This window comes from Macaca thibetana, chromosome 4 (assembly GCF_024542745.1).
Source record: "Macaca thibetana thibetana isolate TM-01 chromosome 4, ASM2454274v1, whole genome shotgun sequence".
In the NCBI taxonomy this organism is placed as follows: domain Eukaryota; kingdom Metazoa; phylum Chordata; class Mammalia; order Primates; family Cercopithecidae; genus Macaca; species Macaca thibetana.
In genome coordinates this window covers 57,849,721-57,864,106 of record NC_065581.1, presented here as the reverse complement: position 1 = coordinate 57,864,106, position 14,386 = coordinate 57,849,721, and the positions used below count along the sequence as shown (strand labels likewise).

The 14,386-nt window shown below is 36.1% G+C and overlaps 2 protein-coding genes across 7 annotated transcripts in view; one reads left to right on the top strand and one right to left on the bottom strand.

Annotated features, from left to right (window-relative positions):
• Nucleotides 1-14,386, top strand: part of DST (dystonin) — a 1,587,602-nt gene that overhangs the window by 883,420 nt on the left and 689,796 nt on the right. The gene's annotated exons all lie outside the window — the stretch shown is intronic.
• Nucleotides 1-14,386, bottom strand: part of ZNF451 (zinc finger protein 451) — a 376,340-nt gene that overhangs the window by 3,522 nt on the left and 358,432 nt on the right. For 4 of the 6 annotated variants that reach the window (XM_050788773.1, XM_050788772.1, XM_050788774.1 and 1 more), the window contains 2 exons: nt 13,675-13,861; nt 6,616-6,684 (listed from right to left, as the gene is read on the bottom strand). In XM_050788773.1, coding sequence (XP_050644730.1) covers nt 6,616-6,684; nt 13,675-13,861 — 256 coding nt within the window. Of the gene's footprint in view, nt 1-6,615; nt 6,685-13,586; nt 13,862-14,386 lie in introns of those variants that run through there. The other 2 variants (XM_050788775.1, XM_050788778.1) reach the window with 2 other exon arrangements.

The following is a 14,386-nucleotide window of genomic DNA, read 5'->3' as shown; positions in this document are numbered from 1 at the left end:
AGTTTATACAAGTTACAGTTCAAGTTTAGGCATATTGCTTTCACATCCTTATAAAGTCAAAAAATCATAAATCAAACCATTGTTAAGTACAGCAACATCTATACAAATATATCATACCTCCAGTGAGCTTATAGGTATTAAACTTGCCAGCTGAAAGACTATAAAAAACAAAAGGCAAGTATGGTCGTGTGCTGTGTATCAACTTTTGGTAAACAATGGACCGCATATGCAACAGTGGTCCCGTAAGATTATAATAGACCTGAAAAATTCCTATTGCCTAGTGGTGTCATAACCATCTTCACGTTGCAGCACAACACATTACTCATGTGTTTGTGGTGATGCTGTTGTCAGTTGTATAAAAGTATAGCACATGCAATTATGTACAGTACATAACACTTGAAAATTACAATAAACTCTGGTACTGGTTTATGTATTTACTATACTTTTTATTATTATTTTAGAGGGTACTGCTTCTTATAAAAGTATATTGATGATCCTGACTGTAGGTCTAAGCTAATATATGTGTTTGTCTTAGTTTTCAATAAAAAAGTTTTAAAAGTAATTTAAAACAATTTAAAAGTAGGGAAAAGCTTATAGAATAAGAATATAAAGAAAATATTTCTCTATAGCTGTACAAAGTTTTTGTGTTTTAAGTGTCATTACAATAGAGACAAAAAGTTAAAAATTTTAAAGTTTATACAAGTTACAGTAAGCTAAGGTGAACTGATTATTGACGAAAAAAATTTCTTTTTAATGTAATATAGGCCGGGCTTGGTGGCTCATGCCTTAATCCCAGTACTTTGGAAGGCCAAGGTGGGCGGATCACCTGAGGTCAGGAGTTCGAGACCAGCCTGGCCAACATGGAGAAACCCCATCTCTACTAAAAATACAAAAATTAGCCGGGCTTGGTGGCACATACCTATAATCCCAGCTACTTGGGAAGCTGAGGCAGGAGAATAGCTTAAGCCCGGGAGGCGGAGGCTGCAGTGAGCAGAGATCGCACAACTGCACTCCAGCCTGGGCAACAGAGCGAGACTCCGTCTCAAAAAAAAAAAAAAAAAAAAAAAAAAATGTAGTATAGCCTAATTGTACAGTGTTTATAAAATCTACAGTAGAGTACAGTAACAACCTAGACCTTCACATTCACTTGCCAGTCACTCACTCACTCACCCAAAGCAACTTCCCCATCCTGCAAGCTCCATTCAGGGTAAGTACCTTATACAGGTATACCATTTTTATGTATTTTTATGTCTCTATGTTTAGATGCACAAATATTTAGCATTATGTTACAATGTCTACAGTATCCAGCACAATAACATGCTATACAGGTTTGTAGACTAGGAGCAACAGGCTACATGATATAGCATGGGTGACAAAAACTTTAAGCTGTCTTATGTATGTTCAAAGAACTAAAGGAAACCAGGAAAACAATGTATGAACAAAATGAAGAGTACCAATAATGAGGCAGAATTATTAAAAGCCCATTAAATAGAAACTCAGGAACTGAAAAATACAATAAATACAATGAAAAATCTTTAGAGGGGCTTAATGAATTTGAGTACAAAGAAGAAAGAGTCAGCAAATTTAAAGATAGCACAATTTAAATTATCCAGTATGCATAGGCATGGGGAAAGACTTCATGTCTAAAACACCAAAAGCAATGGCAGCAAAAGCCAAAATTGACAAATGGGATCTAATTAAACTGAAGAGCTTCTAAAGGAAACTACCATCAGAGTGAACAGGCAACCTACAGAATGGGAAAAAAATTTTGCAATCTCATCTGACAAAAGGCTGATATCCAGAACCTACAAAGAACTCAAACAAATTTACAAGAAAAGAACAAACAACCCCATCAAAAAGTGGGCAAAGGATATGAATAGACACTTCTCAAAAGAAGACATTTATGCAGCCAACAGACACATGAAAAAATGCTCATCATCACTCGTCATCAGAGAAATGCAAATCAAAACCACAATGAGATACCATATCACACCAGTTAGAATGGCAATCATTAAAAAATCAGGAAACAGCAGTTGCTGGAGAGGATGTGGAGAAATAGGAACACACTTACACTGTTGGTGGGACTGTAAACTAGTTCAACCATTGTGGAAGACAGTGTGGCGATTCCTCAAAGATCTAGAGCTAGAAATACCATTTGACCCATTGCTGGCTATATACCCAAAGGATTATAAATCATGCTGCTATAAAGACGCATGCACACATATGTTTACTGTGGCACTATTCACAATAGCAAAGACTTGGAACCAACCCAAATGTCCATCAATGACAGACTGGATTAAGAAAATGTGGCACATATACACCATGGAATACTATGCAGCCACAAAAAAGGATGAGTTCATGTCCTTTGTAGGGACATGGATGCAGCTGGAAACCATCATTCTCAGCAAACTGTCGCAAGAACAGAAAACCAAACACCGCATGTTCTCACTCATTGGTGGGAACTGAACAATGAGAACACTTGGACACAGGAAGGGGAACATCACACACCAGGGCTTGTTGTGGTGTGGGGAGAGGGGGGAGGGATAGCATTAGAAGATAAACCTAATGTAAACGATGAGTTAATGGGTGCAGCACACCAACATGGCACGTGTATACATATGTAACAAACCTGCACGTTGTGCACATATACCCTAGAACTTAAAGTATAATATAATTAATTAATTAATCCAGTATGTGTCTTGGTTTGGGTTCAGTCGAAAAATGAAGAAAAGTAAACCGAGTCCAAGGGACCTGTGGGACACCATCAAGTGAACTAACATATGCATTACAGGAGTCTCGAGAGGGGAAGCGAAATAGGATCAGAAAGAATGTTTGAAGAAATAATGGTTGAAAAACTCCTAAATTTGATGAAAGAGGTGAATCTACATATCCAAGAAGCTCAATGAACTCTAAAGAGACCCACACTGAGACATGTTATAGTCAAACTGTCAAAAGCCAAAGACAATGAAAGCAACAGAGAAACAACTCATCACATACAAGAGAGCCTTAATAAAATTACTAGCTGATTTCTTATAAAAAACCATGGAAACCAGAAAATAAGAATGTCAATCAAGAATTCTACATCTGACAAAACTATTCTTAAAGAAATTATCAGATAAACAAAAGCTACAGAATTTACTAGTAGACCTGCCCTATTAGAAATGCTAAAGAGAATCTCTCAGATTGAAATTAAAGAACATCAGACAGTAACTTGAAGCCATATGAAAAACTAAAGAGCACTTGTGAAAAATCTGTCTGTTTTCCTATTCTGTGGCTAGGTCTGTGTTCCCCTTACCCTCCTTTCTCTGTGCCTTAATTTCATTTACTTTGAGAGCAGTAATTATGGCAAACAAACAACAAAAACAACCAGTAGTAGGAGGTACAAGACATATAGAAATGGTGCCTCAATCATTTTAAAACTGGATGTAAGGCCAAATTACTTAATGTTTAGAAGCCTCAGTTTTTCATATAAAATGAAGAGAATCGTCTGACTCTCACAGGTTGTTAAGAGTAGTTTTGACTGCTATTAATTGAAGGAATTCTCCAAATAAAGCATATTGCTAACATTTATAGGAAGATGGTTTTGCATAGAAAATTATCTATGCAATGCTGTCCTCTGTCTCTTCCAGCAATTTGAGTCAGAATACCTCTAGTTAATAGACATACCTCCAGAGGAGATCTTAGGTGAAGATATAAATAATGACATAATGATCATCATAATCCCAGTAACAGTAGCAGCAACCAATATATACTATTTATCATATGTCATGTTATTATATCTAGTAAGGTAGGTATACTAATATTCCCATATTTAAAAGGAGGAAGCTGAAGCACAGTGAAGTTAAGTGACTTGTCCAATATTACACAACTTGTAAGCGCAGAGTTTTAGGCAGTATGAATCCAAAGACTGTACTTTTCACCACCACATTATGCGGCATCTGTTTCCTCTGTCAAGTACAGGAAATAGATTACGTAGGATTGTTATGACTGGCCTGTGTGGTCAGAGTTTGATATTGGTCTATGGGGAACAACAAAGAATAACACAAATCACGGAAGGAGGGGGATTACCCTAAGGCAAAGGGCCATAAGCAAATTTATCCTGTCTTCTGCCACTATTTCTCAAGGAATTTACAGAGTTGTACTGGAAAGGAAGGAATAAAAAGAGACTTAAGAGGTTGCTTAAATTTTTTTTCAGTTTTGTTATCAGGTGTAGACGAGAACATTATTTTGCTTCTGTGGTTCAGGGTCAACAAAATAACCCAATATTCTACAACAAAATAGACTCTATCTCAATTTCCCTTATCCATTTATAGGGAAATGGTGGCTCTAACATGTTTTAAGTTTGTTAAAAGTTTATTCATTTCACAAGCAATCATTTTGTGCCAAACACTGTGCTAGGTGCTGCTGAAGTAAAGATAAATAAAACATGATCCTACACCCTAAGGAGCTTACAGTCTGTGGAGATGAAAAATATAGACAGAAGTATTTTAAATCCATTTGGCCTGGTACAGAGGGAGCCCAGAATAGACAGTGATTGGCTGTGTCTAAAGATGGACAATCTAGGAAAGGCACTGACCATAGCAACCTAAGAGATGAAATTCGAGTTAGCTCTTCTGGGGTGATGAGGAGGGGAAAAAAAGAAGAATGTTAGAGAAAAGTGCAAAGGAGCCCATATTCCTTAACTTATGTGAAACATCGTGTGCTTCTCACACTTATTTTATATAAAGCATCAGGATATAAAACACAAACACCTTTGGTTTTTCTTGGAATTAAAGGATTTTATCCCCACCTCTATTTTAACTATGACAACTAGTTATAAGTATCTTCTCTTGAATCCTATAAAAATAATTATTTTTCCAAACCAAATAATCACAAAAATGTAACATCTCCGCCTCTAAACCATAAAATGCATTACATAGATAATATCTGGTACATATCCAGTTACACAAATCTCAGATTTCCTAGGTTAGGTAGGAGCCCACAAAACTGTGACGGCTTGTAACTATTTAAAAGTTGTAATTTTGCCTGGCATTTTCCATGGGATGAGTCACGAGGTGTCAAATAAAAGTTGCAAAATCTGAACTCTTTAGACGTTCAGTACTGTTTATCTTTTAGTGGCCTTGATAAACAACATAATTGGCAGTTTTTGTTCAAAACGCACAAAAGTTCTTTCATTTGTTTAATTCATCATTATGTGGCTACTAAGCATTGAGCTAGACCTTGAAAGACCATGCTGGGAAAAGAAGTTGGTCAAAAAAGTTGCTTCCTTCCAATTAGGTGTAGATTTATTGCCAGTTTTGTTTAACCAATGAATTTGGCTATAAGGCAGAAAGACTACAGCTATCTACTTCATCTAATGGATGAATCGATTCCACTGCCAGACTCCATTTCCCAAACTCCTAATACCATAAAGCTCTAGTATGCTCTTAGTTAAACTAGTTATATTATCTGAGATCAAAGAAATGCAAAGAAAACATATCAGTCGGGCCATTCTGTTTGTGTGTTCAGTCACATATTTCCATCCCTACTTTCCAGGCTCCACATTCCTACCCTACAGTCTCCAACAATAAACATTATACTGGAATGTACGTGAAGATTCCTACTGCTTTTCTTTAACGTCAAAGATGCTGATATAATACTTTCAACTTCTCCAGTGAAGCTCAAAGTATTTTCTAAGATCCATTATCTCATTTCCCCCTGGTTATTAAAAAGTGCAGTCTGTTATAGAAAAACCAAAGTAAAGAATGGTTACAAGACACAACCAAATAATGGTACAGCCAGCAAATGATTTGATGCCAAGTGACATAAAAAGTTCTCTTTAACCTACGGAAGGAAATAGCTTTTCCTTTAAGAAGAGTAAAAGAGAATTTTAATTTTTAGCTGGGCGTGGCAGAAGCACACGCCTGTAATACCAGCTACTCTGGAGGCTGGGGCACAAGAATCGCTTGAACCCAGGTGGCAAAGGTTGCTGTGAGCTGAGATTGTACCACTGCATTCTGGTCTGGGTGACAGAGTGAGACTCTGTCTCAAAAAAAACCCAAAAACCAAAAACCAAAAATAAAAAAAAAAAACCCTTTTTAAAAAAATTTATTTAAAAAAGCCCATTACATTTAGATACAGGTGCTTGCTTTTAGAGTTCCACTGCCTGTCTTTTAATACTCTTAATACTATTCAAGATAAATAACAATTAGGAAATCAAAATTGTCTCCTAGCCCAGAGTTAGCAACCTTTTTCTTTTTAAAGGGTTAGAAAATAATTATTTGAGGAGGGCGGGGGTGGATGGGCTCTACTGTCTGTGCCACACTTACTCAACCTTGCAGTTGTGGTACAAAAGCAATAGCATAGACAATACTTAAATGTATGGCTGTGTTCCTAAAGATAGTGGACTGGATTTGATCCAAGGGCCATAATTGGGTGACACATTCTAGCTTTCTAAATTAGTATTACCCCTAAGTCATCTTACATGAAAAATGCAAAGCTATCCTTCAAACAGAGAAAATGTTTTAACTTGGGGGTAGAAGGGAGTAAGAGGGGTGAATGGGTGAGAGACAGAGAAATTTAAAAAAAAAATGCAAATACAGTCAAGCAGAAAAGAGATTAACTCTATTAGGTTACCTTCTGTGGATATAAATTCTTCTCCTATTGAAGTATTTTTGGCACCCATGTTATCATCACTGTCACATTCTGTAAAGAAGAATCAACACATGCAGTTATTGTCCCATAAATTTATGTATACTCAATATTATTTTCAATAATTTCTCATACCCAACCTTACTCATTACAATACAGTTCATTAGTGTTACACTACTTTCCCACACTAGGTTTTTTCCAATGCTTACCAAATATTATTAAAAATTGTGACAGATTAAATTCTCCTATAATTTGAAAATCATATGCATTCATCTCTATGGAGATAACACCATAGGTTTTAATTAACAATGCCTCTTGCATAGCACAAGCTTACTTACCTGATGTCTTACATGCTTTCGTAATGAGAGACCAAAGGCTTTATAATACGGTATGACTGAAAAGGCATTGCAAAACTCACTTAAAATTTGAACCATGGAGCCTAAGGAGATTAATGTCTAAATGTCATGTGGGATCCCAAATGAGGTCCTGGGGTAGAAAAAGGATACTGAGGCCAGGTGTGGTTGTTCACACCTGTAATTCCAGCATTTTGGGAGGCCGAAGTGGGTGGATCGCCTGAGCTCAGGAGTTCGAGACCAGCCTGGGCAACATAGCAAAACCCTGTCTCTACCAAAAATACAAAAATTAGCCAGGTATGGTGGCACGTGCCTATAGTCCCAGTTACTTGGGAGGCTGAGGTAGGAGAACTGCTTGAACCTGGGAGGTGGAGGTTGCAGTGAGCTGAGATCACACCACTGCATTCCAACCTGAGTGACAGAGTGGGACCCTGTCTCAAGAAACGAAATGAGACGAGATGGGAAAAGAAAGAAAAGAGGTGAGGGGAAGGGAGAAAAGAAAAAGGACATTGGGGAAAACTAAAGGCTGGAATTAGTAATAATGTCCTAATGTTGTTCCATTAATTATGCCAAATGTATCACACTAATATACGATGTTACTAATAAGGGAAACTGAGTATGGGTACATGGAAACACTGTACTATCTTCACAACTTTTTTGTAAGTCTAAAACTATTCTCAAAAATAAAGTTCATCTTTAAAAAATTTGAAACATGGTACTATCAATGACCTAATATTTTGCTTATCACTTTAACTATATTTAAATCAATATATATTTATATCAAGATATAATTATACAAATATAAACAGATATGCATCTATTTATATGTGTCAGTGACTTGAATCAGGACTTAACTAAATACAAACCATATAGACATATTTGTTTCTGTGCAAACTTAAAAACTTAAAATACACATTAAAAAGACATTTAAGTATCTATAAATAAAAATTAAATCACTATATTTCACTATATTCTTTTGCTGCAGAAATTTTTTTTTACAAGTCATCTTTGCTATGAATTCCAGCAAAATACTTCAAATATTTCAAGCAATGTTTTCAGTAAATAAAACATTACATTTACAAATTAAAGAACAAAATTAAACCTCTAAACCAGGGGTGTCCACTCTTTGGCTTGCCCGGGCCACATTGGAAGAAGATTGTCTTGGGCCACACATAAAATACACTAACATTAATGATAGCTGATGAGCAAAACAAAACAAAACAAACAAAACAAAACAAAACAAAAAACGCAAAAAAAAAATACTCTCATAATGTTTTAAGAAAGTTTATGAATTTGTGTAGGGCCACATTCAAAGATGAACTGGGCCACATGTGGCCCGTCGGCCGCAGGTTAAACAAGCTTGCTCTAAACATTAAGAACAAAAGGAAAATACCCACAGGTTTCTGTTATTACAATTTAAAGTCAAGGTCAGTCAAAAGCAGTATGTTACAACTCATCCAAACAATTTATCATTGCTTGCAAGGCCTAAGGCTACTCTTCAGGTTTGAATAATGACAAATCCTTGATTTGTCAAGGATTAACTTGACATGGGGTTGCAAATATTAATATCATAAAAGGTTTCTTTTGCCTCAGTCAACCCCCTCAGAAGAACAGAGAAAATCGTAAATATTCTTTCTTATTTTCAGTACCTTTGCATGGAATTAGTTTTATCAAACATATTTTTATCATGGTGTCCAAAGAAACAACCTATAGCTTTCAGTAACAGGCTGAGGAAACAATAGGCAGACAGACTTTTAGAAATAATTCAACAATTATTTTAGGTAATACATATTCCACAGGCCATGATGATGCTTCAATCATCTACACTTTCTTAGCACCTATGTGAATGTTTATGCTCTATATTTGTAAGATGGATTACAAAATCTGTGTAATTGGTATGACTCTATAGATACCAACCATACTTACTGCTTCTAACCCATTCATTCACAATGAAGTCACAACTAAATGGATATAAAAGTCTCAGGCTTATAAACAAGACCATCTAAGGAGCATACAGATTCAATAAAAATTATCTTGTAGTAACATCTTTTTCATTGTATGTAATTCTCAAGGGAGCAGATACTGGCCCAAATAAGAAAACACTAAAAACATTAACTTCTGTGTACCCTGGAACATTTACATCGATTAGAGGAAAGGTAGAGGAAGCAATGGGAAGCAGGTTTCTAGTGAATTTCTTTGAAACTGCATGTTGCAGTACTCAAAAAAGTTCACTGCAGTGCTTGTAGTTCTAGTGCCAACTTCTTGAGAAGCCTGTAAAGATAGTGCTCACTCGTTTAATTATGAGACAAAAGATACTAGAGAAATTAGAATGCTAATTGCTTTCCTTGGCTATATTCAGGATATAATCACTTTACTTTTTAAAGCACCAGAACCTACAACCAAATCATTTTTTCTGACCAAAAAAAAAAGTGCATTCTTCCTGAATGTTATTTAAAAAGAAAAAACTTGTTTGATATCTTTATATAAATTCTGCAATGTCAGTATACTGTGGTTTGAATATCTCCCATTACCTTCATTCTTCAAGGACATGGTTAGAGCCAGTAATTCACATTGGGTGGCTAGCTCTACATCATGAAATCCCGGTATTTGTGTCAGTGAAAGTCTCACCCTACTCGTTGATACTAATGAAAAGCAAAGCACTTGCTGTGCAGCTGCAGGTAGATTATTTCACCTTTCTGAACCTCTGCTTCCTTCCACACTTACAAAATGGGGTAATCCAACATCTACTTCACAGCTTGCAAAGCGGATTAAAAAGCATGTGGAAGAAGTTCTTTAAACATATTTAAACACATTTAAACACTACAAACATAAAAAGCAGTTAACATGGTGGCTGGTACATAGTAGGTCTTCAATAAACTACAATAAACTTCAATAAACTTTTTTCAATAAAAAAGTTCACTTTTTTTTTTTCTTTCAACATTTAAGTGACAAGTTATATCTGCTCTGAAACATAAGGCTTGAGTTAGAATAAAGAAATATTTAGGAATAAAATGTAAATGGTCTAAGAAAGTCTACCTAGCTTCTCTGATTGGGATTACCAGAAAGGATCCAGGTATCTTAAGTGTTAAGAAAGTGAGGAAAAGTACAATATAAAATAGAAATGATGAAGGATAAGAAAACCAAGGTGGGGGCAGAAATTAAAGTTAACAGATTTTTTAAATGTCTCTACAAGAATTTATACATATATCACAGCTGTAATTAAAATGTTCATGTTGAAACCCTGATGCTTACAAGGAGAGAAAAGAACTTTTACCCTAATTAACCAACTGGGAGGCATAAAAAAGTACCAGTAATAAAGCTACTTAACCTTTCCTCTCCCCACCACGCAAAAAATAATGCCTTAGGAACAAATGACTGGACACCGATATACAAAACCAGCAACTCCAAATATCTGTATTTTTACTGAAATAAGTACCTCTGGAAAGACTTTCAATTAACAGAGAAATTAACGAAGACTAATTTCTCCTAGTATGATACCATACGATCGATTCTGATTACAATATTCCAAAGATCCTATTTATACAGCAATCTTCAGTCTAATAAAAACCACTTTTTAGTCCTGCTAATGGTAAATTTCTGAAAACTTATAAAGAATAAGAGACTCAAACTTGTATCACTTCTCTATGCTATGGTGAAAAATTCAAAAATCTGAAAAATCACCAGCCTGGCTGTATAATAACAAATATGAGAGAACTTATCACTCTGTTACTTATAGCAGGGGTCCCCAACCCCAAAGTCATGGACCAGTACCAGTCTGTGGCCTGTTAGGAACTGGGCCGCACAGCAGGAGGTGAGTAGCAGGTGAGCCAGCATTACCACCTGAGCTCCTCCTCCTGTCAGATCAGCAGCGGCATTAGATTCTCATAGGAGCACAAACCCTATTGTGAACTGCACATGCAAGGGGATCTAGGTTGTGCGCTCCTTATGAGAATCTAATGCCCCACCTCCTGCCTCCATCCATGGAAAAATTGTCTTCCATGAAACCAGTCCCTGGTGCCAAAATGGTTGGGGACTGTTGACTTACAGTATAAACTTAGGTTACATCCCAAAGGACAATTTTGTTTGTTGATTGGCAACTAGAAGCATTGAGACCACAAATCCCTTGAAATTGTATGCAATGTAGTATATATATGTTTATTTTGGGGGACGGAAGGTATAGAAAGTTTTCATCAGATCCTCAAAAAGGTCCAGTGACCCCTTCATCCCAAAAACCATATTGCCTTAAGAAAATGACTGGCTGTCAAATCTGAAAACAAGAAGGAACACTATGTTTAGCTATGTGCAAGGAGTTAGCCTGGCATTCTTTAGTAACAAAAATTATATTAATGGACATTGAGAGATTTACTGAGTCCCATTATATATTAAATACCATTCCTTAATAGAAACTATCACTCAACTATTCACAAAGCTATTTGTTAGGAAAGGAAATGGAATAAAAAGTTATCCAAGAAAATGATTTTTCTTTGATTCCTTATAAAGTTCACTACAGGCAATTTGATGGTTTTAAGTCTTCCATGAAGAAAAAGTTTGGTCTTAAATCAGATAACTAAGCCTGAATATACTATGATTCAGTGTAACATTAAAAATGTAGTGGCTAGGAATCACATTTTCTTTTTATGGTAGTAATAATAAAAAATAGCTATTATTTGTTAAATAGCTAAAGTGCTTTATATACTGTGCTAAACACTTTACATACATCACTATTACAACCATATAAATACAAAAAAATGAGGCTCCAAAAAAGTGACATGCCTGAAATCGCACTGCTAGGAAACAGCAAAGTTAGCATTTGAACCAAAGCCTATATCCTTCTTCATGCAGTGCACAATCTCTGTATGTCACAAAAATTAAGAATAAGTACACATGTGCATCCAAAAAGTAGTTAGCTCAAGTGAGTACTGAGTATGGGTGATTTAAAAAAAAAAAAAATATCTAGAACATAAGAGTCATTTGGAACGGCATAGTCAGCAGATATTAATAACCTATATCTTACCTCCAACCCTAATATACCCATGAAAGCCTACTCATATTCACCTCTCATTCCAAACATAATTGAAATAGAGGCAAAACCCTAACAGCTTTCACATTTGGAGTTATAAATGTTCCCAAAAGCAGAAGTGTAAGAGAAGGAAAGGGAGGTTGGCCTTGTGTGGCAAAAGTCAAACTTTATCTTACAGGATATTAAGTAGATGTTGAGGACTGGGAAGGGGATGGCAAAAGAGTAGAAGAGGTGTTTTGATTTTTGTTTGTTTATTTTTGAGATGAAGTTTTGCTCTTATTGCCCAGGTTGGAGCAAAATGGTACGATCTCGGCTCACTGCAACCTCTGCCTCCCGGATTCAAGTGATTCTACTGCCTCAGCCTCCCAAGTAGCTGGGATTACAGGCAACAGCCACCATGCCCAGCTAATTTTTGTATATTTAGTAGAGACAGGGTTTCACCATGTTGACCAGGCTGGTCTTGAACTTCTGACATCAGGTGATCCACCTGCCTTGGTCTCCCAAAGTGCTGGGATTACAGACGTGAGCCACTGCACACAGTGGCTTTTGTTTGTTTGTTTGTTTTGTTGTTGTTAAGAAAAAAGAAATTCACAGATAGAAAAAACAAGTGAAAACAAAAATTAAAGAGGAAGTGACATAAAGATACAAGAGTTCATTTTCTTTTATAATCTTCCATCATTACTCTGCTTTAAAGAGTATAAAGAGCACAGATTACTGATTCCTAACTTTGCAGAAGTGAATTGATCCACTATAATCAGTGACTAGAGCAAAATTCTCCAAAATGGGTTTTCAATCAAAATGTACTTCCAAATATATTGAAAGAAAAAAAAATCTAGGAGGCAAGCAGAGTTGAAAACTTTAAAAAAGGCACACAATAAAAATGCCAAAAAGCCACTATTTTTCATTAAGGTAATTCATTAATATCTTCAAACCTTATTCATGAATTTAAATTATTAGCCTATTTAAACATTAATTATTCTATCCATATTTCTTCAGAGATTACGAAAAAAGAGAGGTATAGCTCAGTGGTAGAACATTTGACTGCAGAAATTATGAAAAATGAAAAACAAAACTTCTGAATCCTTAGAATTACATCTTTTCTTATATACTAGGAAGTGAAAATGGACATCAGCACTCCTTTCATTGAATAATCTCACAAAGGTACAGAAGAAAGTGCAAGGCCCAGCAATAAGATAGGATGTACCCACTTCTCTAAGGACCTAAAAGCCTAACAGCATTTCATTTTGTCACTGTCAACCTCCTAAATGATCGCCTTTTTTATTGCTTTCCGGTTTTCAACTGTAAACACACTGCTTTCTAAAAGACTGAAGGTCAATTTGGAATTTCAGGAACAAAGTGAAGATGTGAATTCTGAGCTCTTAAAATTGTAGTAACATACTATAACGCATGAATATATATTTTATCAATAGAGATTTTATCTACTAGATCAAAAAAAGGCTCCAGAAAATTATTATGAATTCATCCTCCTCCTAAAACACTAAAGAATGAAAGTGAGATTTAAAAAAAAAAAGAGAAGTAAGATAGAAGTAAGAGAACATGATGGTTTAGTAAGCAGGCAACAGTTCACTAGCGGACAGCAGTTTATTGGTTTCTCTCAGCAGTGAAGTCTCCTCCTCTTGGGTGGTTTGCACTGTGACTGCAGCTGCGTACCTTTGGTGGTATCAGATATGCTATTTAACAAGGCACACATCATATCTCCCTCTAAGTGGTGAGGGTTTAGTATATGAGCTGGCCTCTGAGTCTTCTTAAATTGATTCTCTAGCTCCAGAAAACCTTGATCTCCTGAGAGGATGGTGAAAGGAATTTGCTTGGGTAGTTGTTCATCTAGACGGCCAGCCTAAGTTAGAACAAATGGCACAGGTTGATAAAAAATCAGCACGAGTTTCAAAACAAGTTATATCTATTCACAATGAACACATACCTAGGAAGGTATATTAAGCTTGTTCCCTAATCCCTACCAAAGTATGACACAAAGATCTCCTTCGGCTGGGTGAGTGACTCATGCCTGTAATCCCAACACTTTGAGAGGCTGAGGCAGGTGGATCGCTTGAGGTCAGGAGTTCAAGACCAGCCTGGCCAACATGGTGAAACCCGGTCTCTATTACAAAATGCAAAAATTAGCTGAGTGTGGTGGCATGTGCTTATAATCCCAAGCTGGATTCTCCAGGCTGAGGCTGGAGAATCGTTTGAACTTGAGAGGTAGAAGTTGCAGCCGAGATTGCGCCACTGCCCTCCAGCCTGGGCGACAGAGTGAGACTCTGTCTCAAAAAGAAAAAAAAAACAGAAACAGAGAGAAAGACTTCCTTCATAAATTAAATACCCCACATTTAATCAAATATAAGATGCTATTAAATTATATGAT